General features: G+C 41.4%; 1 protein-coding gene across 2 annotated transcripts; it reads left to right on the plus strand.

The window, feature by feature from the left end:
- On the plus strand, positions 1–25,949 carry MRPS5 (mitochondrial ribosomal protein S5). 2 transcript variants are annotated; one of them, XM_029232620.1, is made up of 12 exons: positions 1–74; positions 3,354–3,434; positions 6,050–6,187; positions 10,018–10,143; positions 11,955–12,188; positions 14,149–14,183; positions 15,735–15,825; positions 18,052–18,098; positions 18,540–18,597; positions 18,905–18,967; positions 22,400–22,536; positions 25,596–25,903. In XM_029232620.1, the coding sequence occupies exons 1-12, from the start codon at positions 17–19 to the stop codon at positions 25,818–25,820; spliced, it is 1,293 nt and encodes a 430-aa protein (XP_029088453.1). In that variant the 5' UTR covers positions 1–16; the 3' UTR covers positions 25,821–25,903. The 2 variants fall into 2 exon arrangements, with proteins under 2 accessions (XP_029088453.1, XP_029088454.1); XM_029232621.1 differs by lacking the exons at positions 1–74; positions 3,354–3,434; positions 6,050–6,187; positions 10,018–10,143 and having other exon boundaries at positions 11,971–12,109; positions 25,596–25,949.
- The last annotated feature ends 888 nt before the right edge of the window (positions 25,950–26,837 follow it).

Consider the following 26,837-nt stretch of genomic DNA (forward strand, 5'->3'; position numbering starts at 1 on the left):
CTCGTGGGTCTCCACCATGGCGGCGACGGTGCGCGCTGCGGGAATTCTCCCTGTGCTGTGTGGCGCGCCGGCGGGTGAGAGCCAGGACGCTGGGAGCAGGGGCTCTGAGCGGGGCGGGAGTGGGGGTTCGCCCAGGGCCTGCAGACACTCGGGTGGAAAGAAGCCGCAGCCCCGGCCTCGCACGCCCGGCTCTTGTCCCGCTGGGACCTGCTGTGTGACCTTGCGCGCGTCCGCATCCTCTCTGGGTCGCAGGGCCCGGGTCTGTAAATTGAGGGTGGACTGGACGCGGTACAGAGTCTCTTCCAGTTCACCAGGCCGCTCGTGCATGCTCGGTTAAAAGGGGCAGGGTAGTGGCAGGCGAGCATCGCCTTCCCCGCGGGTGTGATTCACAGGTTCATTTGGTGATGCTGATGTGGGGTTCGAGGTGGATGGCGGCCAGCGAAGCTCGAAAGGGAAATAGGCTGTCCTCCAGCTTGAGTCGGATAGGATTAGTGTCAGTTATTTTAGATTCCGGGCTGATCAGTGCCCTTTATTAAAAAGAAGGATGTTTGGAATGTTAGTAGCTTTGCTCTTATTGTCCTCCCCAACCCCTAGTTGGTTGTTTGCAGCCCGAGGAAAGGCAATATGCTATCCTCCAGCTTGATGTTTATCTCTAGGAACAGCTAAGTAATTAATCTGACCTCTATTCGCTCTATTTTATTGTAAACCCACAATCCAGCATTCGTAATTCCGAAATCCAAAGATCTGTAAAAATCGAAAAGTTCTTTTTAGTAACTCATTTTGTTGGGAAACTTGACCTGCAATCGTTTGTAGGAAAATCTGACCTGAGCATTTTTTTACTTTTGTTTATGTTGTGACCACCTCCTCCTTTTCCAAAGCCCCGATCAAATAGCACTTAGCATGTGTAGCTTTCTTTCATGAGCTCTTATGTGTAGTAGGGACTGTCTTAAACTCTTTATGCTTTTTTCCTTGCTTCATCTTCACAATGCCTTTATGAGATAGATGCCTTTATTATTCCCATTTTACAGATGAAGGAATTAAGGCACACAGGTTGAGAAACTTGTTCAGAGTTAGACTGGGAGGATGTCAGGTTTTTGCACCCACACCACCTGGCTCCAGAGCCTCTTTCTTTCCTTCTTTGTGTTTTTTTTTTTTCTTTTTCTAGTGTATAAACTTTTTTTGGTAGTGGCTTTATTGGGATGTAATTTACATACCACAGGATTCATCTTCTTAAAGTATACAGTTAAGTGGTTTTTAGTGTATTCACAGAGCTGTGCAACCATCACCACAGTCAATTTTAGAACATTTTCATCACCCCAAAAAGAAACCGTGTACTCTTTTAGCTAGCATCCCCCCAGACCTCCATTGCCCCCAGCCCTGGGCAACCACTAATCTACTTTTTTCTCTATAGTTTGCATGTTCTAGATATTTCATATAAATGGAATCAAGTAATATGTGCTCTCTTGTGACTGGCTTCTTTCACTTAGCATAATGTTTTCCAGATTTGTCCATGTTGTAGCATAAATCAGTACTTAATTCCTTTTTATGGCTGAATAATCTGTTGTGTGTATATACCACATTTTGTTTATCTATTGAGCATTTGGGTAGTTTGTACCTTTTGGCAATTATGCCTAATGTGGCTGTAAATATTTGTGTGCAGTGTTTTTGTATGTACATATATTTTCATTTCTCATGTGTATGCACCTTGGAGTGGAATTGCTGGATCAAATGGCGACTCCATGTTTCACTTTTTGAGGAACTGCTAGACTGTTGTCTAAAGTAGCTGCACCTTTTTACATTCCCACCAGCATGAGGATTTTAATTTCTACACATTCTTGTCAACACTTGTTCTTTTCTGTCTTTTTGACTGTAGTCATCCTAGTGGGTGTGAAGTGGTATCAGTTTGTGGTTTTGATTTGCATTTCCCTGATGGCTAATGAACATCTTTTTTTGTGCTTCTTGGCCATTTGTATATGTTCTTTGGAGAACTGTCTGTTCTAATCTATATCCATTTTTAAACTGGGCTGTCTTTTTATTAGTGAATTGTAAGAGTTCTTTATATTTTCTAGATACAAGTCCCTTGTCAGATAAGTGATTTGTAAAATTTTCTCCCCATCTGTGTGTTGTCTTTTCATTTTCTTGATAGTGTCCTTTGAAACACAAAAGTTTTAAATTTGGATAATGTCTGATTTACCTGTTTTTGGTTTTTGTTGCTTATGCTTTTAGTGTCATATCTAAGAAACCATTGCAAAATCCAAGGTCATAATTATTTACCCTTATGTTTTGTTCTAAATGTTTTACAGTTTTTGCTCTTACCTTTAGGTCTTTGATCCATTTTGAGTTAAGTTTTATGTATGGTATAAGTAGGGCTCCAACTTCATTCTTTTTGCATGTGGATACTCAGTTGTCCCAGCATCATTTGTTGGAAAGATTATTCTTTCTCCACTGGTTTTTCTTGGCGCCCTTTTCAATACTTAGTGTCCAGTGAATGCTGTCAGAGCCTGTTCTGAAGTACTGTACTGTGTGAAGTGGTACACCGTATGGTTACAGCCTGGCGCTGCAGGGGCTCCTGGTGAAAGAGGGCAGCAGAGTGCTGTGGGCATTGGGGAGCCTTCACCGAGAGGTGGTGTTTCAGGCAAACCAGGAGAACCTGTCAGAGACACAGTAAAGGATTCAAGAGCTGAGTGTGTTCCATACTGACTGCGAGTCTGGTGTGGCCAGAGGGGGATGGAGAGGAGAGTGGTGGAGATGAGGCTGACGTGGAAGGTTGGGGCCAAGTCGCAGCGCTGTAGGTGATGCTGAGGAGTTTTGACTTTGTTCTGCAGACAGTAGGGAGCCAAAGAATGATATATCAGGGCTGTGCGGCGACTAGACTTGTAGTTTTAGAAAGGCCTGCCTGTTACCAAAGGGAAAAGGGGAGGGGGGTAAATTAGGAGTTTGAAATAAGCAAAAAAAAAAGAGAGAGAGAGAAGAGCCTGCTTGACAGCAGATGGTGAATTAGAGGGAGACCGGAGACCTGTTAGGAGACTGTCAACAGGAGACTGTCCTTACCACATGGCTGAGGGATGGAGCTTGAACAAAGAGGGGCAGTGAGACTGTAGGAGGGTGTGTAGCTGAGAGGTGGATTGATTTTTGAGGAGAATCTCTAGGGCTTGGTAACAGGTCATATGTGAGAGTGAAGAAGCCGATGTGATGTGATTTCATTTACTTGGGCAAGTGGTCATGGAGCCCAGAAATTACTCATTTACTTGTCTTGGTTCTTTTATTCTATAGATAATACTATTCTTATGTGTTAAAAAATGTTCCTTTTCATGTAGAAATGGATCTTAATTTTTTTTTTTTTTAATTTATAGGTCATCTATGGTCCAGGCAGCTTTACCTAAACAGCTTTCCAACAGCTTCCATTTTGGCATTGAAGACTGTTCCCAGCAATGGTGAGATTTATTTATCTAACTACCTTTTCTTATAAGAGCTAGTGTTAAGAGTACTTTATGTAGTTTTTTTAAAATGTAGAGGAACGAAATACATTCTTTGTAATAGAAATGGATAAGGTCTAAAGAGTATTTTTCAAATTTTTAATGACTACAGCTGTTATAATTCAAGGCTTTAAAAAATAATAGCCATGATTTATTGAGTAATGACTGTGTCAGGTTAATAGTATGTTATCTTGGTTAATCCTCACCCCAGTTTTTATGAGGAGTTGTTATTCCCATTTTACAGATGCTGAAGTGAGTCTCTGAGAGGCTAAGTGACTTGCTTTAAGGTCACACAGCCAGTAATGGCAGGACTGGGTCCTGAGCTGTCTTGGATACTGTGATGTGTTCTGGAAACACAGTGTTTGTAGAAGGGGTGGGGAGAGTGCTGACTGTTGGAATGACCGCACAGTTCTCGGCTCCTCCACTTTCTGCCTGTGCGACGATGAACTAATGACACCCCTTGGACCCTCAGTTTCCTCTTCTATAAAATGAGGATGGTAGTTCCTACTTTAAAGATTGTTAATCTTGAAACATTGTACTTCCGAAGAGTACTAAAAGGTTTATATCTTAAAACCACTTCCCTTTTCTAGGCCTTCTCATCTTCCAGTGACACTTTAACTTCCATCTGGTTATATTTCTAAACAGATAGTGTATATACTTGTTCTTTTCTCTGTTAATGTCGTTATGCTAATTGAAGATTTCATTAGGCACCGTCCCTGCTTTTTCTGAGCATAGCTGTAAGCGCAGTTTTGGTCGAATCTGTAGGCAGTTACGTATATGTTCTTCACAGCCGAGCTAGGTAGTACAGTTGACCCTGTACAACCAGAACGGGTTTGAACTGCACGGGTCCAATTATATGTGGCTTTTTTTCAAGAAATAAGTACTACAGTACCATGCAGTTTGAGGTTGGTTGAATCCAAGGATGTGGAATCGCAGATAGGGAAGGACAACTATATGTTATACGTGGATTTTTAACTGGCGGGGGGGGTCAGTGCCCATCACCCTTACGCTGTTTAAGGGTCAGCTGTATCCTCTTATTATGTTTCCTTTCTCCTACAACATTTTCTTTTCCCTAGAGTTAGTAATTGCCTTGTTTTTAAAAAATTGCTTTGTATTCTTTGTACCTATTGCAGTATTTTCCTAAAGGCTGCAACAGTTTGGTCAGAAATAGCAATAAGGGCTTCCCTGGTGGCGCAGTGGTTGAGAGTCCGCCTGCCGATGCAGGGGACACGGGTTTGTGCCCCGGTCCGGGAAGATCCTACATGCCGCGGAGTGGCTGGGCCCGTGAGCCATGGCCGCTGAGCCTGCGTGTCCGGAGCCTGTGCTCCGCAAGGGGAGAGGGGCCACAACAGTGAGAGGCCCGCGTACCGCAAAAAAAAAAAAAAAAAAAGAAATAGCAATAATTTTTCTAAAATCCCTGAAACACATCACTAATTAACCAGTTTGATTTAATAGAAGAGATTTAAATTAGAAGGAAGAAATTCTTCATGGTGAAAACAGTTAAACACTGAAGTGAAACCTTCAAGGGCAGACTCTGTCTTTGAAGAAGTCCACCCAGGGGAGCTTCCTGGGCTTGGCCCTCTGTGGACTCCATGCTATTCCTGAGATGAAGACTTCATGGTCTGAAATTAATAAGCATTCAAGGGATCAGAGCAGAATTGTTAATTGATCATTGGTGGATGATAATCTGTAATTGGACTTCAAATGTGATTTAGCATGAGCTGCTGCCACCTCCTGTTTTAAAAAGCACAATGCAATTTGAGCAAACTCAGTTGTAGCAACAGTACATTGAAAGAGATTATTTCTGAATTCTGAAGTTGATTTCTTTTTACTTTTGACAGTTGGACCTTTGTAAGCTAACTACATTATTATTTGTGAATAGTATTTTGGTCTTTAGAAAAAGATTAAAGAATTCTAAATTTGATGGTAGTGATTTTTACACTCTTAAAGTATGTCAAGGATTGTAGTTCTAAACTACAAGAATAAATTCATGTGCACTTGATATTTTGTTGAAGCTTGAGAAGGTTACAAGAAAAACTAAAATGTGTCCAACATAATGGGATTTAGAATGATTATTGAAGATCTGAATTTATTTAAAATGAAAAGCCAGTATTTTCTATTTACTTTTAATTGAGTAATTTACAAAGTAAGCTAATAGGTCCAGAGAGACCTCACTATGTCATCTGAGCCAGCCTCCAGAAGTTTTATTTTTTAAAGAAAGACTGTCCTCAAAATATGATTCTTAGGGCTTCCCTGGTGGCACAGTGGTTGAGAGTCCGCCTGCCGATGCAGGGGACACGGGTTCGTGCCCTGGTCCGGGAAGATCCCACATGCCACGGAGCGGCTAGGCCCGTGAGCCATGGCCGCTGGGCCTGTGCGTCCGGAGCCTGTGCTCCGCAACGGGAGAGGACACAACAGTGAGAGGCCGTGTACCGCAAAAAAAAAAAAAAGATTCTTAAAAGTTCAGGATTTTAGTGACTTATTTTTATTAGTAACAGTTAATTTTTTGGTGCTGGCAGTGTTTCTCCATAGGTGTGGAGCATCTAACAAAGTTTTATTCCATCTACCTGCAGGCTCTTTGTCATCTCCAGGAACCAGAGACAACCGTCATTTTATCAGCTTGACCCGTGCACTACAGACACAGTGCTGTATTTCTTCTCCCAGTAACTTGATGGGCCAACAGTATAGATTCTATAGTTTCTTCACTAAATGTACGTAGACTGGCCACAAACTTCCCATTTCATGAAACAGGAAAATAAAAGGTGGATTTTTATCTTAATTTTTCCTCTTTTTCTTTTTCCTCCTTAAATGAATTAACACTTCAGAGATTAATATATGATGTGCAGGCATGCCTCATTTTATTGCACTTCACTGTATTGTGCTTGGTGGATATTGCGTTTTTGACATATTTAAGGTCTGTGGCAACCTGTGTTGAACAAGTCTATCTGCACCATTTTTTCCAACAGCATTTGTGTGTCGTCTCTGTGTCCTATTTTGGTAATTCTTGCAATATCTCAGACTTTTTAGTTATTATTATATTTGATATGGTGATATGTGATCAGCGGTCTTTGATGTTGCTACTATGACTGGCTGAAGATTAACATTTTTTACCAGTAGAGTATTTTTTATTTTATTTTTTTTGAATATTTTTTAAATTAAAGTATATATATTGTTGTTTTAGACGTAATGCTATTGCATGCTTAAGACTTCAGTACAGTATAAACATAACTTTTATAGGCACTGGGAAACCAAAAAATTGGTGTGACTCACTTTATTGTGATATTTGCTTCGTCACAGTGGTCTGGAACCAAACCCACAATATCTCCAAGGTACGCCTGTGCTATTCAAATAAAAATGTTCTTCCATGTACCTCCTAGAATTATCTTACATGCTACCAGTTGTACTATACACACTTTTGGGAGTACTAGTTTACTTTAATCCCCTCATTTGGGGCACCTGAGGTCTAAAGGACCTGTGGAATCCCTGGAATTCCAGGATGGAATTGTGGCCCAAATCCCTGCTGATTTAGATTCACACCAAGAATATACTCAAAATCTGTTTTCAGTTGCACTTTAGTTGAGGAGATAGGACTAATCAGGAAAAGTCAATTTTAAGTAGATGTTGTTTCACTAATATTACTCCTATCTGAGATAGTATTTGAGAGTCCAGTCTGAACTGAAATTAGCTTGTAAGAAATGGAGATTAAATCCACAATTCAGCATTAGGCAAATTAAAAGAAATTAGGATTATAAAGCCAATTCATTTTAGACTACTTGGTAAATACAGAATCAAAAAGCAAAAAATCACTTGTAATCCTACTACCCTGAAATCCTGGATTTGCCGCTTTTTTCATACAGCAGTACGCTATACATTTTCCCATGACAGTACATGGGCTTCTCCAGTGCAGTGTCATAACTGTAGAATATTTCATTGTGTGGGTACAGGTCACTTTAATTTGGATTAAATTAAATAATGACCTACTAGGTCATTTGTGTAGCTATGCAGAAAAGAGGACCAGATGATGGGGAATTGCAAGTAACACAGTCTTCCTTGTATCAGAGGATTTTGGTGTAAAGAGAAAAGAGAGGTGGGTAGAGTTGGAGCCATGAGGCTCTTGGTGCCCCCAGCCCCAGTGTTTTCTGAGAGCTGACTTTGTGCTTTGTTGGTGGTGGTTGTGGGGTGTTGGGCGGGTGTATATCAGACTTACAGCCCCAGTGTTTTCTAAGAGCTGACTTTGTGCTTTGATGGTGGTGGTTGGGGGGTGTTGGGCGGGTGTATATCAGACTTACAGGCCTTTTTAAAAATAGTCTTTTCCCTGCCCTGAAAGGCCTTTTCTCTAACTCTTCTTGTTCTAGAGGTGCCCCTTGCCCTCTGAGACCACTCACACCTGCCTCTGACTCTCCATTAGCCTCCCTTCTTCCTCAGTCATAGGACTCCGTACCCTTATGAGTTTATTGCTCCCAAGTCAGGGCGGGGTGGGGGTGAACTCAGTTGAAACCAGCATGGGGCTAGTTTTTGCTGTTTTAATAGGAAATAGTCTTTGACTTTCTAAATCTCTTCCAAGAAATAAAAAAAAACATAATTTTTTCAAAACTCATTAAGATTTCCTAAAAATGTTTAACATTGTATTTGTAAATCTATCCCTCTGCCATAGAGGGTCCACCATTAAATGGTGGAGTCTTTTAAATCTTCGTCTTAATATTGTTTCTTTTAAAATTGAATCCCTTTTAGTCTTAATGAGTGATTTGCTTATTCTGATTCTAAGAGAAACTGTAATTGATTGACCTCCTTATGCCTCCATTAAAAGTGCTCTCACTGAACTTTCAAGTTTTTGATGGCATTTATAGATACCATCATTTTTAAGCAATTAGGAAAGAAAATCAGTCTTTAGTGAGAGTTTAGTTTGAGGTTGGTAATTTTATTTCAAACCTGTGGTTCTTTTAAAAGAATCAGTGTCAGCCTAAAGTTTGAAGTTAACCCTTTGCTTTGATCAGGGATACACAAAGCAGCATGTGATGTGGCAGCTTACTTACTTTTGTGAGCTTCAGTTATGCAGATCATCTGTAATAATACATCTGTATTTTTAAAAACAGGGTACTGTATAGCTATAAAGCATTAAAAAATATTATAAATCCAAAGCATTTTTCCCTTTTCATGTTACCTACCCAAAGGATCAAGGTGTAAGGCCTTTCAGGAGGCTAGCAGGTAGAACTTTCATTTTTATTATTTTTAAAAATTTTTATTGGAGTATAGTTGCTTTACAATGTTGTGTTAGTTTCTACTGTACAGCAGAATGAATCACCTCTATGTATAATATATATCCCCTCTTTTTGGGATTTCCTTCCTATATAGGTCCCCACAGAGCATTGATAGAGTTCCCTGAGCTATACAGTAGGTTCTTACTAGTTATCTGTTTTATGCATAGTATCAATAGTGTATATATAGTGTATATATGTCAATCCCAATCTCCCAATTCATCCCACCCACCCCCTCTTACCCCCTTGGTATGGTAGAACTTTTAAAGCTTAAGGACTCAGAAGAGGAGAATGAAGATACTCATTTGAGTTCTAGAATATGTTTAGTATTTCAGGCATGTAGATATATGTATCTTAGATTTTTGACTAGTACAACATTTGTATGGCTCTGATTCTTTATTAAATTGGTAATGGAACAATCTGTGGTCATAAAATCAATTGGTGATACTGTGAAAGGTAGAAGTCCTTGTGAAGACAATTCAAATCTAATAAACAACATAGCTAGCTAAACAACATAGACCAATAAAATTCAGAAGTGGTCAAAAGTAAAGAATCTGAGTATTCCACAAGTACAAAGGGGAAAATACTGCTTGCAATTTATGATAGAGAAAGATCTGGGGACCCTGGAAATTCACAAATGGAAATAAATCAGCAGTGTCAGGGTCTATATATAAAGAAAAAGACAACAACAGTGATTTAAGAAATACACACATACACATGCAGGTATTAACCATCAGACCTCTACATACTCATTCTTTTGCAAGTATTGGTTAGGCTATAGTCAGAGTTGAAGGTGAATTTGGGCATCTCATTTTGAAGGATATACAGAGATGTTTAGGGCATTTACAGAATAGAGCAAACAATCCAAATTATTAAGATTTTTGGGTTCAAATTGCAGTGTTGGTACTTTGGGCTAAGAGATCTGTATTTTGGAAGTCTAGTTACTGATTATCTCAATAGTTATAATGGAGGCAAGAGGGCAGGGAAGAGACCGGTCACACAGTTGTTAAAATGTCTGGGAGACAAATCTACTGGAAAGTAACAGGGATTGAAATATGGTTGTCTTTTGTGGGGGAAGGCCATATTCTGTAAAAGGAGTAGAATTGCTTCCTCTTGGGCTTTCCAAATGTAACCATGTGATGTGTACAAAGAATGTTTCAATTTTGCTTTCATTGCCGTAATGATATGTGACCCGACTTCTTCCAGCTCTTTGTATTCAACAGGAATAAATCAACAGACCGTAGATCATTTCTTGAAGAAATTTTTTAAAACCTATTTCTTTATAGTGACAGCAGATGAGCTGTGGAAAGGTGCCTTAGCAGAGTCTGGTGCCGGAACAAGAAAAGGAAGAGGCAAAAGAACTAAGAAAAAGAAAAGAAAAGATTTGAACAGGGGTCAGATCATCGGTGAAGGTAAACTTATTTATAAAAACAGCTAATGTGCTTTCTAAGATTTTTTCTCCAAAATTTTATAGATATTTTACAAACTAGAAGCATAAAACATTTCTCATGAAGGGTATTAGGTTCTGTGATTTTAGGGTCCAGCCAAATGACTTATTGCCCCATGATTCAGGGAAAGGAAAATCCCATAGAAAGGGATTCATTCATTTAGTTATTCATTCAACAAGCCTTAAATGCCCTTGTGTGGCATCTGCTGCAAAAGTCCCTATCCTCAAAGAACTTACGATTCAGAGGTAGAAGGTGGAATAACTGGAGAACTGGCTTAACTTTCTCTCTGAAGGGCCAGGTAGTAAATACTTTTTTAGCCTTATGGGCCACATGGTCTCTGTTCCAACTATTCAACTCTGCTGTTGTAGCACAAGAACAGTCATAGACAATACATAACCAAATGGGCATACCTGTGTTCCAATAAAACTTTATTTACAAAAATAAGTGGTGGGCTAGGGCTTCCCTGGTGGTGCAGTGGTTAAGAATCCGCCTGCCAATGCAGGGAACACAGGTTTGAGCCCTGGTCTGGGAAGATCCCACATGCTGCGGAGCAGCTAAGCCCGTGCGCCACAACTACTGAGCCTGTGCTCTAGAGCCTGCGAGCCATAACTACTGCAGCCTGCGCACCTAGAGCCTGTGCTCCGCGACAAGAGTAGGCACTGGAATAAGGAGCCCACGCACTGCAACGAAGAGTAGCGCCTGCTCGCCACAACTAGAGGAAGCCCGCACGCAGCAACAAAGACCTAACACAGCCAAAAATAAATAAATAAATAAATTTATTAAAAATAAAAAAAAGTGGTGGAGTAGATTTGGATTGTGGGCCTTACTTTGCCAACTTCTGGAACACATGATTGTTTATACTTGTGTTTTTTAAAGAATAAAAATAGTATACTTGAATCAACATTCTTTACTGTGGTTGCTGACAAATTATCTTTGATAGTAATAGCCTTTTGGATGTAAAGAAAACACCTTTCACTGCACTTGTAGCTGTTGCATGTCTACTTGGATGTTTTTCTCCATGACTTACCTTATATCTTATTTATTTATTTATTTTTTTAACATTTTAAACAATCATATATGTATACTTTCTCAATAAAAAAAATTTCTCAAAAAAAAAAAATAGAGAAACCTAAAGTCCCCCTTGATGCCTTTTTTATCTCCCCCAATCCCAGTTGCCTCCCCTAAGGGAACCGCTGATTTCATTTTGATGTGTTTCCTTCTGACATTTTCTAATGCTTTTATATATATAAATACCCTAAAAAGAGTATATATTTTCTTTTAAAAATAATTAGATTATGTCATATGGTACATATTGTCTTATTTGCTTTTTTTCACTCAATAATAGGTCTTGGAAATGGTTCTATATCAGAACCTATAGTGCTAACTTATTCTTTGAATTTAGTATAGAGTATTTCATAGGTTGGATATGCCGTAGTTCATTTTACTGTTCCAATATTGCTGGACATTTAGATTGTTTCTGTTTTTTGCCTTTACAAATAACACTTCAGTGGACATCCTTGTCCAAGCCCACATATGCCTCATACCTGCATGGGAGTGTTTTTCTAGGCAATACCAGTAAGTAGAATTACTAGCTGTTAACGGTAGGTATGTTTAAAATTTTAATGAACAATTCCAAGTGGCCTGTAGAGTGATTATGTTAGCTTAAGCTCCCACCAGCGGTATCTTTATCTATATACACATTGCCTGGCATTTTAATACTCAAGAAATGAATGCTTTTAAAAAATCCTTATTTATGTATGTTTTTAAACCTTCAGGGCGTTATGGCTTCCTATGGCCTGGTCTGAATGTCCCTCTTATGAGAAATGGAGCTGTACAGACCATTGCCCAAAGAAGCAAGGAAGAGCAGGAGAAGGTAGAGGTGGATATGGTCCGGCAGAGAGAAGAGTGGGACTGGAAGAGGAAGATGAAGGTTAAACGGGAGCGAGGATGGAGCGGAAACACATGGGGAGGCGTCAGTCTTGGCCCCCCTGACCCTGGTCCCAATGGAGGTAGCAGAGTCCTGGTTTTGCTTACATTGTGACAGAGAAAGCACTCCTATTTCTGGAATTCTTTGATACGATTTTATTTACTCGTCTCTTTAGATTGCCTTCTTCCTAAAATGGATTTGAGCATCATTGAAATAACTTCACATTATTACCCAAATGTATTTTATGGAGCACTAGAGGCCTATAAGCCAAGAAGTATTCCACAAATAGGGGGCAAAGCACTGGGTTCTGGTGTGTTTATTGTGTGGCTTCTCAGAGCATTTGAACTTCGTGGTGTGCATATGGCTCTATATAAGTCATCTGTGAGATGCAGTTTCCCAAATGCTATTGGTCATTGGGTGTGGAGCAGCATGGCTTGGGAGTGCTATTTTGATAACAGAAGAAACCAAATAGTTGTCATTAAGCCGCATTAAAGTACACATGAAATAAAAGTTGATAATATTTATCAGAGTAAATTAGAAAACAAAGTCATCTCCCCACTGCTTCCTGAGTACGTAAAGAAGTAAAAATCATCTGAAATATTCATTCTTGTCAATGAATAGGAGATGAAGAAATAGACAAGGGTTGCGCTGCTTTCTGTAGTTTGGCTCAAAGAGGAGACGAGAAGTTGAGGTGGAGAGCCTCAGGCCAGCATGCTTAGGACTGAGCAGAATGCTTCCACTGGGAGAATGAAGATATATATGGGAGGGAGAGAAAAAAACCCATGAACTTAAGTCCCTAGGGAGGGCCCAGATTTAGAGTGTAGATAAATGGACGAACTTGTGATGGAAGAAAGGGCAGGGGACAGAGCCAGGTAAGCTGTGTTGTTGGTAGTGGAAGGAGGGGGTGGGGCCTGTGTGAATGCTGTTTCTCTGGAGCCTTCAGTTAGTCCGTGAGGAGGAGATGGGCATGGATGAGCATGGCCACCAGAATATTTTGATGGAAAGGTAGGGTATCTGGGACGGGCCTCAGAATTATCCAGTGGAGTGGGACTTGGACAGAGTTTAGAGGAAAGAAGATTGGCTGTGAGTTGATAACCGTTGAAGCTAGCTAATGGTACATAAGCTCACGTTTTACTGTTTTGGGGGGTGTTTTTTTGCCTATGAATGTAAATTTTCTATAGTAAAAAGTCATTAAAAATAAAAGAACACAGAGAGTGTTTGAAATGGCTGCTGTGGTGAGAGGAGAGAGACCTAACTAAAAGGATGTAAAAGGCCAGCAGGCAGCAGGGAGGACTTGACTGAGTTGGAGACCATGAGTCTTTAGTGGCCCAAGTGTGTCCCATGCTTTGACTTCTCTACAGCAGCACCTGGCAGGTCAGGTGTGCCCAGACAGCTGCATTGATTCCATCCTGGATAGTGTGGTGGAGAGGGGAAGAGGTGAGGGATTTGAGGATATTCACAAGACCTGGTGGAAGTGTTGGACTGTGGTGTCTTGACTGAGTGGGAGAGACTGGAAGACCAGAGGGGTGATGGGGAAGGGGAACAGTGGTCAAGAGTCTGGAGGTGCTGGGAAGCCCCAAGGACCATCACCTTTCAGTCACTGAGTGAGAGCTGGAGAGGTGGGAGGATGCAGTCAGGGAGATAGTGGTTGAGTTTATGAATTTAGTGGTAGAACAGTTTCTGGTGATGATGGAGGACCAGGGTGTTGCTTTGATAGTGGCACCAAAATATCTGAGATTCTTTCTTAGTTAAAAGTCAGTGATGGGGCTTCCCTGGTGGCGCAGTGGTTGAGAGTCCGCCTGCCGATGCAGGGGACACGGGTTCGTGCCCCGCTCCGGGAAGATCCCACATGCCGCGAAGCGGCTGGGCCCGTGAGCCATGGCCGCTGAGCCTGCGCATCCGGAGCCTGTGCTCTGCAACGGGAGAGGCCACAGCAGTGAGAGGCCCGCATACCACAAAACAAAGAAAAAAACAAAAAAAACTTTCATACACTAATTATATAGACACACTTATCTGTATACCTGTTTCTTTTCTCCCTACAGAAACATATGATGATTTCGATACCAGAATACTTGAGGTGGGCATGCTGAATTAAATACCCAGTTAAGCCTTCGGAGAAGTTGGGATGGATGGAGTGGGGTGGGTGGAGAGGGTAAGAGGAACAGTGAGGAAAAGCCTTTGATGCATGACTTTTTCTGAGCTACAGAGCTGCTTTGGGTAAGGAAATAATGAAACTTTAATTTCAGTTACTTGATCATATTGGCTTTTCTGACTGCTGCCCTTTTGGGGGGCCACCCATTAAGGTCTCAAGACAAAGCAACTTCACTGGTATTGTTGGTAACAGAATTTGGAGATTGCATTTAAATTTCCTCCTTCTTAAAGCAAAGGTTGCAGTAGCAATTTCTCCTTGAATTTGGTGTATCTGACGCTCAGTTCAGCGGGCAGAGATTGAGGGGAGCCATGGGGAAGGGTAGAAAGCTTGGAGTTACTGTGTATGTCCAGCTCTTGGTGGGGAAATGATCTGCTGGGCTGCTTGTAGGCCCTTGAAACTGAAGCCTGTATCAGGTAAATTGCAATCACTCTTTCCAGGGTGTTTCCTAAAATAGTCAGCTTCCCTTTGAGCTAGTGCTGCACCCTTAGTGTTAAATGCCATATGCAATAATCATGTATTGAGTTTGTGATTGAATGTGTATATCGTTTCTTCAATATCAGTTGCATTACAGAGTTTAAGATACATTTACAAGTATTTTAAGTCTTTGGGTCCTAGCTTACACCCTTTTGAAATTAATTCCTTTGAAGAACTCTTGTCTGTCTGGGTGATTTCCTGTAGGATTATCCATAGGAGTGGGCTTGAGCCCCCTTTTCTTACCTTATGGGAAAGGGGCTGCCATGTAAGCAGTTTAGTTAACGTTTCATAGTTCTTGGTAAATTTATAAATATGCCCCAAAAATGCAGATTTTCTTGTAGTTCATAATAAGCAGGTATTTCCAAATTTTCTATTTTCAGTTGAGCCTAACCCATAGAGATCCAGTCCTGTGCTAATTATTTCTATACACTGCATTTTATCATTTCTAAGATGCACATTTTTTCATATTTTAACATCTGTGATATTGGGATGTGACTGATTGACTGATTGATTGATTTTTGGCTGCTCCCCACAGCTGGTTATATCTTAGTCCCCCGACCGGGGATGGAACCCAGGCCCCAGCAGTGAGAGCGCCAAGTCCTAACCACTGGACCTCCAGGGAATTCGAAGGATGTGCTTTTATAATCAGTTAGTTACAAACTATGTCAGAGTTTAATCGGCAACTTTTTATCTTTCTTGTGGTGCGTTCATTAAAATAGGGTGCATTGAGTTTTACAGTTTCAAATCCTTTAAAAGGTTTCTCAGTCAGACTTTCTAACAAGCCTGTGAAATAAGAAGAGAAAGCCTTACTTCCGTTTTACTCCTGAAGAAACAGTCCAGATGGAGGTTTCCCATTGGAGAAAGTGTGCTGTTGGTGCTCGTGGGATTGAGGGATGATGTGTGTATTCACCACGTGTGCCTGTGTGTGTGTGAGGAGGTCACTCCAGTTCCCTGCTTCAGAATTTTCTTAAGGTGTAACATTTGTGAAACATTTTCTTTTAGGTGAGGAGTGTTTTCAACATGACAGCAAAAGAGGGAAGAAAGAGATCAGTCCGTGTCCTGGTCGCTGTGGGGAATGGCAGAGGAGCTGCAGGTGAATGGGGCTGTGATCATATACGGAGAGCTGGTGGTGGAGGGACAGCTGTGGCCTGGGCTCAGCCGTGGAGTCAGTGGGTTCAGGCTTTTTTGACTAATTAAATCTTTCAGCGGCTTGGGCTCACAAACCTTGTGGTAAACCCATATAATCCCTTAGAGTCAAAAGAAGGATCTTCCTACATCTGCCTTTTTCCATGAAGACAATTAATATTTTAAAAGGCTTAAGACACTATTGTTTATGTATAATAGTGAAAAACAAGGGGGGTGGACACTAAATGTTCCACAGTAGGGACACAGTTACAAGAAGAGTATAGCTATACATTGTAATAGTCTATAGCCATTAAAGAATTATGGAAAATTACTTACAAAATAATGGTAAGTCAAATGAACAGACAAACAAAAACCCACTTCATATAGAACTGTATAATATAATCCCAGTTTTTTAAAAGTATGTTTATATGCAAAGAAAAGACTGGAAGGATGTACACTGAAAAGATTAAAAATGTTTAATTAGTATGTTTGCCAGTCATTTAAATTTCTTCTTGATACTTTTCTCTAAAGTTTCCATAGTGAACATCTGTTTTTGAAATGTATACATGAATACATTTCAAAAGGGAAAGAAAAGTGGAAAGAAAAATGGAAAACTGCCTATTTAAATCCATACTGACACTTTAAAAACAATTAATACCTGTAGATAGTATGTTGCCAAAGGAAACCACTCTTAACAGTTACTTTTATATCTTTTCAGAAATTCTTTGTTCAAATATCACCATATATCTTTTTTAAAAAAATTATACAAAGGGTCATATTATATCCATAATTTTATAGCTTGTTTTTCTTGCTTAGTATTATACCCAGAGATTTATATATTAGCATAAATGGATTCCCCCTCATTTTTTTGTATTGATTGCATCGTGTTCCAGTGTATGGATAGCGTAATTTTTGTAACCTTTTTCCTATTGCTGAATATTTATGTTGTTTATACTTTTTTTTTTTTTTTTTTTTTTTTACTATTTATAAAAACAGTGAGCTTCTTGTACATGTCATATGTTGTACTTTTGCAAGCATATCGATGGGGGAAATTTCTTGCAGTGAAATTGCCTCTAAGTTACATGCATTTGAAATGTTGATGAGTGTTGCCGGATTGCCCTCCCAAAAGGCTGCATCCGTTTATGTTTATCTGCACCGTCACACCCTTGCCAGGCCTGGATAGAGTCAGACTTTACTGGCTGTAAGTAAGTGACGATATGAAACATAACGCTTAGTTTTGATCTGTATTTCTTTAGTTATGAGAGTTAGGACAGCATTTTGCATGTCTGTTGGCCACTATAATTTCCTTTTTGAGATCTGTTAGTTCATGTGTTTCACCCGCTTTCTGTTGGGTGATTATTCTCCTCAATGATTTTCCTCTTTGTATGTTAAGGACATTAGCCCTTTATCTATCATATATTTTGACTTAGTTTTAAATTTTTTCCACATGAAAGTTTTTAAATCACAGAAGCTTTATACCTTTCTATAGCAAGTAAGTTCACCCATATATTCCTCAAGGACTCATATGGTTTAATTTTTTTTAAACTAGTAATTGTAATCCACAGCCCCTTTTGCCCCAGCTTCTCAGATGTCTTGCATATCTCGTGGAACAGTACTGTCTTATGTTACTTTTCTGTGTATAATTTAAAAACAAAATACATTCTTCAAAATAAATAATGGTGATAGCAAATAATGCAAACATTTTCTTAACTTGCGGTAAACCTCATTTCACAGGATTAAGCATTTACAAACTCAGGAATCATTGATTTTTATTTCTGTGTATGTCTAGCAGTGTATGTTTTTTTCCCAGCTGTCTGGTTATTTTAATCTGTTTTCAGAATTTGTGAAAACCATTTACCTTATTAATTTAGCATGGTTAGGGGTTTTTTGGGTTTTTCGTTTGTTTTTTTATTCAGTGTAGTTTTATCTAGAAATTTATAAAAGGTAATGTTATGCATCTAACCTTGAATTTCACAGGTACGTTCAAATGTAATGTTTCCAAAATGCCCCAAAACAAAGAAGCAAATCTCTGTAGCCTCATGCTCTGTCATTTGTTTTGGATAGCGGGTTTTCTGTGGGCAGAAGAAAGATGAACTACTGTGAAATGTTGTAGGAACTGAAACCTGAAATGTGGTAAAAGGCATTATGTGCCAAATTTATGCCCCTTTTCATATTTATGCTTTTTCTTTTAAAGGTTTTGCCATTGGGAAAGCCACTGAACGGGCAGATGCTTTCAGAAAAGTATGTACATTTTCCCTTTGTTAACAGTAAAAGACCAATAAGCTGTGTGCTAGACATTGTGGGAACCACAAAAAAATACTTACTGTCAAAGGTTACTTACCTCAGAAAAAGCAATTTCAGAAGTGCCTGTATTCTTGCATCATTTCTATCAGACTTGTAATTGCTTACCAAAATTACAAGACAACAGGGAATGTTTGAACACTGTCAGAGATATTAAGGAATTGTTTTGGGTTTGTTTTCTGGTGTGATAGTGATGTTATACTTACGTTTGTTTTTTTTTTTAATTAAATCCTTAGCTTTTAGAAGTATATACTGAAATTTTTGTGTAAATTTGACATTTTCCATAATAAAATATTTTATAAAAGGTATTTTTTGAAATCCCTGAAGAAATGTAAATTCTAACAGTAGATTTAAGAAAAACATTTTCCTTCTTTCTTTCAGGCAAAGAACAAGGCAGTTCACAATTTGCATTATATAGAACGATATGAAGACCATACAAGTGAGTTTTAATCTTTTCTTTTAAACTTTGCAGGATTATATTTGTTTTATTTATGTGTGGCTGTATATCTCTGTGGGTGTTTCTGTGTTTCCCTGCTTGTTACTGCATTCTTACACATAAATATATAAAATGTAGAAACAAACTTTCTCTCCTGAGAAGATTAGTAATGAGTGAAATCGGAGTTTGTTACTCATCCTTGGCCAACATGTGGTGGCTGCTCAGGGTAGTATTGGTTGCTTTGTGATATTTGCAAGGGCATTAAATCTATACCCCTAACCCTTCTTATATTTATGTTTTTACCCTCCAGTATACCATGATATTTCTTTAAGATTTAAAAGGACGCATATCAAGATGAAGAAACAAACCAGAGGTAACTAAAAAAGCTCATAATTTGTTGAAGATAAAGCAGAGAAACTGTACCAATTTCATCCTGCCCTCTATTTTTGCTCACCTTTACCTGAACTCATTTTGAAAACACCAAAATGTAAAGGCCCAAGTTAGATTTAAGAAGATTGAGGCTTTTGGGGAAATAAAAAGCAGTCATCCTACCCAGGCTTTCATGATTAAAACACTTCCAGGGGTGACTGTAGGTGGGAAGAGCACTTAATGAATAAGAAACAGTAACTGGGGCTTCCCTGGTGGCGCAGTGGTTGAGAGTCCGCCTGCCGATGCAGGGGACACGGGTTCGTGCCCCGGTCCGGGAAGATCCCACATGCCGCGGAGCGGCTGGGCCCGTGAGCCATGGCCGCTGAGCCTGCGCGTCCAGAGCCTGTGCTCCGCAACGGGAGAGGCCACAACACTGAGAGGCCCGCGTCTGAAAAAAAAAAAAAAAGTAACTGAGTGAGTGAATAGTTGGGTTTGTAGTGGGAACATTGGTTACTCCTAGACGATTCATTGATGCTACTAGCTGGTTCTTTTTTTTTTTTAATTTTTTAAATTTATTTATTTATGGCTGTGTTGGGTCTTTGTTGCTGTGCGTGGGCTTTCTCTAGTTGCGGCGAGCTGGGGGCTGCTCTTGGTTGTGGTGGCTTCTCTTGTTGCGGAGCACGGGCTCTAGGCGCGTGGGCTTCAGTAGTTGTGGCGCACGGGCTTAGTTGCTCTGTGGCATGTGGGATCTTCCCAGACCGGGGATTGAACCCATTTCCCCTGCATTGGCAGGTGGATTCTTTTTTTTTAAAATAAATTTGTTTATTTTGGCTGCGTTTGGTCTTAGTTGCTGCACGCGGGCTTTCTTTAGTTGCGGCGAGCAGGGGCTACTCTTCGTTGCGGTGTGCGGGCTTCTCATTGCAGTGGCTTCTGTTGTTGCAGAGCACGGGCTCTAGGCACACGGGCTTCAGTAGTAGTGGCACGCAGGCTCAGTAGTTGTGGCTCACAGGCTTAGTTGCTCCACAGCATGTGGGATCTTCCCGGACCAGGGATCGAACCCGCGTACCCTGCATTGGCAGGCGGATTCTCAACAACTGTGCCACCAGGGAAGTCCCAGATGGTTCTTTTCTTACAGCTTTTTCAGTTCCACTCATTTATTCTCATCACCAAGTATTGACTGAACATCTTCTGTGAACCAGGTGCTACACTGAGCTCTGAGGTTTCAGAGATGGACCTTCTTCCTGTCTTGGAAAGAGCAAGCAGGCAGAGTTCAGGGTCATGGAGCTATGCCAGTCATGCCCAATGGTCTCGAGGTGTAGAATTCTTGAACATTCTGATTTGTGTTTCACCTGTGGTTCTACAGTAAAAATGATCTCGTATAACTAGGTATACTTACAAGGTCTGGATCAGAAGATAAAATATTAAACAGTATTTAAATTTTTCATGTCAAAGCTTCTCATACAACTTTGCTAGAGCTATGGCATGGAAATAAACCAAGAGAAATAAAAATCAAATACAGTACCTATTTATTAGTGTACCAGAACTTGCCTTCTGCTTTAAAGTCATAATTAATCATTCATATGCCAGATAAAAACCATTTATCTTATTATTAGAAAAAGTATTGAGTTGAACACTTAGACATTAAGGTTTAGACCTGTGCTAAGGTGTGTCCCATGTGGTAGTTGCGGCCTGTGTGGCTATGGAGCATGTGAAATGTGGCTTCTGAGAGACCCTGGAAGTGTCAAATACCACCAGATTTCAAAGACTTAGTATAAAAGAATAAGAAATATCTCAAAAATATTGCTGTATTGATTACATGTTCAGATGATAATGTTTTAGACATATTGGGTTAATAAAATACATTACTAAAATCAGTTTTACCTGTTTTTAAAAAAACTTTAAAAAACATATCTGTGAGAGAATTTAAAATCATATATATGGCTTACATTTGTGGCTTGTGTCGTGTTTTTGTTAGACATGTTACTTTGGATACATCTTTATCTGAATGATTTTGGAAAGACTGCTACCATTTTAATTGCAGAAGTTACCTTTTTTATCTTCCCTGTCTTCTAATCAAAGCTGTAGTTTTCAGTCCTGCCTTTAAGGCATGTGCTGAGGTCCATGCCTGGTTAATCAGAATGTTAAGAGTCTAAATTTGGGCTTTTTCTCTGCATCATTCCCACCTGCATTTGCCAGGGGCTGATCTAGGCTCTGGGGATACAGCAGGAAGCAAACAATATCCTGGCTCTCATGGAACTCGCATTCTGCTGAGGGGAAACATCGGATAACAAGTTCGGCTGAGTGCTTGAAAGCAGCCATCAGGGTCTGGTTTGCAGGGGAGGGCATGGGGAGGGAGGAAGGAGGCCACCTTCACTAGTGTGGTCAGGGAAGGTCTCTTTGAGGAGGACGTATCTGAGTGAGACATTGAAGGTAAGAAGGGGTCGAGCAGGGAGAGCAGGCTGAGGGAAACACTGAGTGCAAAGTCCTTGTGGCGGGAAGGCCAGCACACGGAGAGTGGTGTCTCTAGATGAAGTCGGTGAGGTGTCAGTCACAGAGGGCTTTGAAGGCCATGGAGTTTTTTGTTACAGTCGACCCCTGAACAGTGTGGGTTTGAACTGCTCGGGTCCACTTATACTTGGCTTTTTTTCTAAATACTAGGGTGCGTCACAGTCCGTGGCTGGTTGAATCCATGGATGTGGAACCTTGGATATGGAGAAACTGAGGACATGGAGGGCCGACTATACGTTAGACTCAGATCTTCCACTATGTGGAGGGTCGGCTCCCCTGACCTCCACACTGTTCAAGTGTCAACTGTACTTATTTTAATTCAAGGGACAGTGGGAAGTGAAGGGCTTTAAATAGGGAGTGATGTGTTTGCTTTGTGTTTTTAAAGCTCTCCCTAGGGAAGGGATTACAGGTAGACAAGAGTAGGCGAATGGCTGGAGGGGAAACCACCCAAGATTTAGAGGCCAGCAAGGAGGTGAGAAGGATGGGCCAGTAGCTAGGAGGAAGTCTGGGAGAGGGTGTGTTACCTGAAGCTAAAAGAGTTTTTCCAGGAGGAAGTGGATGTCTCTGCTCAGTGCAGCTGAGCATTCGAGGTTGAGAACAGATGTGTCCCTCGAGTCTTAGTTAACATGGACATGGGGCACCAAGAACCTTCAGGCATCTCTGTTAATCTTAACAGCCCTGTTTTTTTTTGCCCATATGTTTAAGAAACTTATACATTATTTCTTTAATCCTTATAACATCTCATTTAAATAAGTGTCATTGTGGAAGTTAAGTAAGTTGTGAAGTGTCACCCAGCTGGGAAGTGGTGAAGCCGGAATGTGAACCAGCATCCCCTAAACCCAGACTGGAAGCTGTGCGAAGCCAGCAGGTGATGCCGCCTGCACCGTGGGCAGTGGGCAGTTGTTTGACTTGTTCTTCCTCTTTCTAGGTTACGGCCTCCGCTGCCACCGGGCCATCATCACCATCTGCCGGCTCATTGGCATCAAGGACATGTATGCCAAGGTCTCTGGCTCCGTCAACATGCTTAACCTCACCCGGGGCCTCTTCCACGGGCTCTCCCGCCAGGTAACTTCCCTGGGCTCTGAAACAGAAGGGCTAGTTTGTATGTCATTTGTGTGCTCTGAGACCACCATCTCCTGGCCTGTCCTGGAGTTGCTCTCGGGCCACCTGAGGACTAGGCATTCTTTGTTGTCTGTGGCTGCATCAGGTTAGTTAATCCAGCTGACGAGTTAGTTCATGAGAATTATCCTGTAAAAAAATACTCTATGGGTGTTTTGAAGTTTTAAAATTAAGTATTTTTAAAAGCCAGTAATTACAATCTGCTTTATTATGGAAAGAATACCCGCTTGTTCTAAAGCTTCAACAACATAAAGATGTAAAGTAAAAAGAGAAAGTCTCTTTCCTAATTTCGTCCGTTCCTTTGGAACTGGGGTGAAGCCCCTCGGGCACCTCTACTCGAGAGTGGTCTTCAACTGAAGCACAGTCAGTTTTCATGTCACCTGTATCGGTAGTTCAGAGGGACATCTGAGTCAGTAGGAATATGAACATTAGTAGTTCAGGTTATTTCTCCACATAGATGGGAGCTCTGGGCCCCTGCCCAGCTCACCCCCTCAGCCTCGGTAGGCTCACAATCACTCCAGCGGTAGGGAGGAAGGGCTGTCGCTGCACGGGGCCCCCCCTTCTGGGCTGCCTGCTGCCTCTCTGCCAGCTCGGTGGGGATGGCTTGTGCCTTGAAAGGATGGGTGGACCTTAGCAGAGCTGGGTGAGCAGAAAGACAGCCAGGTTCAAGAGACATTTGCTGACCTCCACTTGCTGAGGACTTTGACAGGCTTCCTGACAGAGTGTGATGGCTGTTTCTGAATAAAGTCATCCATGGAATAATTGTAGCTGTCTCTGTTTAAAATAGGAAAATTAATTGAAAGAAAAAGCTTTGCTTAAAAAACCTTTTCTGAACAGCTGTGTTCGTGTGTGTGTGTGTGTGTTACTACTGTCTAAAACGTGTGTGTGTGTGTGTTACTACTATCTAAAACATCCTTCAAAAGCACTTCTAAATTTACACTTACTGTTAAGAGGTTTAATTGTTTGATGTAGCTAAGATATTTGTTTTAGATAGGTCGTATTTGTGGTCAAGTAGACCTGTTCTAAAATGCCATCAGCTGTAAAAAGTTGCATTGTGCTACTCAAAGAAAAAAAATGACACCAGTGTAAGCAACATGCCACTGATTATAAGACACTCCAATTTAAATTATTTTATGTTGTTTTTTTTTTTTTATGAATCAGCTCTTCTCTTTTCTAATTTCAAACGTATATAGAATTAGAATAGTACAAGGTGTGCATAAAGTCTGGAAACATGAGATTGTACATTTCTCATGGTATTTTAGGTATTTTAATTACTATCAATAAACCATCTATTGAGTTTATTCGCCTTTTTCCGACTTTTATGGCTACCTTCTGTTATGAATCCCGATGGCTCTCTTATACAGCATCAACAGTTAGCAGCTCATGGCCAGTTTTGTTTCTGTAAACCACCCCCAACCAGCCCTAGTCATTTTGACCCAAATCTCAGATATCAATTTATTTCACTCATAAATATTTTATCATGTATCTCTAAAAGATAAGGATTAAAAAGGACCCAACAATAGTAATATCATATGTAAAAAATTAACAGTAATGAGATATCAGACATCTAGTCAGTGTTCATAGAAATGTATCCATTTGTCAGATTAAAAAAATTTTTTTAATTAATTAATTTATTTTTGGCTGCTTTGGGCCTTCGTTGCTGTGCACGGGTTTTCTCTAGTTGCAGCGAGCGGGGGCGACTCTTTCACTGCAGTGCGCAGGCTTCTCATTGCGGTGGCTTCTCTTGTTGCGGAGCACGGGCTCTAGGCGCGCGGCTTTCAGTAGTTGTGGCACGTGGGCAGGCTCAGTAGTTGTGGTGCACAGGCTTAGTTGCTCCACGGCATGTGGGATCGTTCGGGACCAGGGTTCGAACCCGTGACCCTTGCATTGGCAGGCGGATTCTTTTTTTTTTCTTTGCGGTATGCGGGCCTCTCACTGTTGTGGCCTCTCCCGCTGCGGAGCACAGGCTCCGGACGCGCAGGCTCAGCGGCCATGGCTCACGGGCCTAGCCGCTCCGCAGCATGTGGGATCTTACCGGACTGGGGCACGTCCCCTGCATCGGCAGGTGGACTCTCAACCACTGCACCACCAGGGAAGCCCTAAAAAAATTTTTTTAATACAATTTGTTAGAATTGGATTGCAGAAAAGGTCCATACATTTTAAATCTTTGCTGTCTTTTAAATCACTTTTAATCTGTAAGTTTCCCTCTTTTTTTTCCTTGCATTTTTTTATTGTTGAAGAAATCAGGTTGTTTGTCCCAGTCTGGTGCTAAATATCTGAGGATCCTTAACATCTCTCCCTGCATGTCCTATAAATTGGTAGCTAGAGCTGGGACACGATGAGGTTCAGGTTCAGTTTTGGGCACAGTATGGCACATGATCAGGAGGGTTAGTAAGGCAAGAGACCAGAGGGCAAGGCCCTTCCTTTATCCCACTTGGGGGTGGGGAGATGAGGCTGACATGATTCCGCCCACAGCAGGTCACCATAGTTTAGCCACAGCAAGTCCCTGCTTTTTAAGTTACAGACTTAAGTTTATTGTGTTTTTTTTTTTAAAGTAAAATCTCGTTTTTTGTTTTTTTGCGGTATGCGGTCCTCTCACTGTTGTGGCCTCTCCCGTTGTGGAGCACAGGCTCCAGACGTGCAGGCCCAGCAGCCATGGCTCACGGGCCCAGCTGCTCTGCGGCATGTGGGATCTTCCCGGACTGGGGCATGAACCCGTGTCCCCTGCATCGGCAGGCAGATTCTCAACCACTGCGCCACCAGGGAAGCCCTAAGATCTTGTTTTTAATCACTTTTAAATAATTCAGTAAACAGCTAAACTTGATATTATATTACCTGGGCCATGTTTCCTGCTGTAATAATCACCCTCAGTTAATGAATTTTAAAGAGTTGCTACATTTTAATCAACCAGACAGTTTTGGCCATGCAAGATAAGTATCAGGGCTGGACCATGTTAGACCAACCTCATAGACCTAACCTCGTGTTCTCAATTTGGTCGTGTCCAGGAAACCCATCAACAGCTGGCTGATAAGAAGAGTCTCCATGTTGTGGAATTCCGGGAGGAATGTGGCCCTCTGCCCATCGTGGTTGCCTCCCCCAAGGGGGCCTTGAGAAAGGATCCGGAGCCGGAAGATGACGTTCCAAACATCAAACTGGACTGGGAAGAAGTGAAGGCTGCCCAGGGTATGAAGCGCTCTGTGTGGTCAAGTTTAAAGAGAGGCGCCACCTAGGCCTCCCTCTGGCCTGGCTCAGCCTGGCATCTCTTGCTTCTGGCACCTGGGAGAGACTCAACCCCTCACACTTTGTTGATTTTTTTTTTTTTTTGCGGCACGCGGGCCTCTCACTGCTGTGGCCTTTCCCGTTGAGGAGCACAGGCTCCGGATGCGCAGGCTCAGTGGCCATGGCTCACGGGCCCAGCCTCTCAGTGGCATGTGGGATCTTCCCGGACCAGGGCACGAACCCGTGTCCTGTGCGTTGGCAGGCAGACTCTTAACCACTGTGCCACCAGGGAAGCCCTCAACCCCTCACACTTTGGATTGTCACTTTTTTTTTTTTTAAAGGAAAGGCCAACCTTACATTTCTTTATTTACAAATAACAAATAATTATAGATTTAATTTATTGAGCACGTCATATATACCGATTACTGTGATAGGAACTTTACATACATATCTTAGTTAAAAACTACTTTAAATATTCATTTAAACTAGCAAATTAGGGAGGCAGGGCTTCTAGTCTGACCTAATAAAAAATAATATGCAGGGCTTCCCTGGTGGCGCAGTGGTTGAGAGTCTGCCTGCTGATGCAGGGGACATGGGTTTGTGCCCCGGTCCGGGAAGATCCCACATGCCGCGGAGCGGCTGGGCCCGTGAGCCATGGCTGCTGAGCCTGCGCGTCTGGAGCCTGTGCTCCGCAACGGGAGAGGCCACAGCGGTGAGAGGCCTGCGTACCGCAAAAAAAAAACAAAAAAAAACTAAAGAAGAAAAAAAAATAGCCTATTTTATTTACCCATGTTTTTGCTCTTTCAGTCGTTCTTCTTTCCTGATATTCCGAGAGTCCTTTTGTCATTTTGAGTGGGGAAAAGCCAAGGTCCCCTCCTGTGTGTCTCCTTAACTCTCACAGTACTACCACACTCCCAGCACTTCTGACAGCAGATGTGGGGGGTTTCCCCTCACCAAGCAGTCCTCTGCAATACCAGCTACTTGTCCTACAATTTAACTCAATTCTGACACTGTCTACCTGGAGGTAA

The sequence above is a fragment of the Monodon monoceros genome, unplaced genomic scaffold, assembly GCF_005190385.1.
Source record: "Monodon monoceros isolate NGI ecotype Baffin Bay Population unplaced genomic scaffold, NGI_Narwhal_1 Super_Scaffold_19, whole genome shotgun sequence".
Taxonomy (NCBI): domain Eukaryota; kingdom Metazoa; phylum Chordata; class Mammalia; order Artiodactyla; family Monodontidae; genus Monodon; species Monodon monoceros.

What these genes read in the sequence shown, in the direction of transcription:
- MRPS5 (XM_029232620.1), top strand. Translation starts at nt 17, where the DNA reads ATGGCGGCGACGGTGCGCGCTGCGGGAATTCTCCCTGTGCTGTGTGGC. An exon ending in GGGTCAGATCATCGGTGAAG is followed by an intron (nt 10,144 to 11,954) that starts GTAAACTTATTT and finishes TTAAACCTTCAG; the next exon opens with GGCGTTATGGCTTCCTATGG. An exon ending in GGGCAGATGCTTTCAGAAAA is followed by an intron (nt 18,099 to 18,539) that starts GTATGTACATTT and finishes TCTTTCTTTCAG; the next exon opens with GCAAAGAACAAGGCAGTTCA.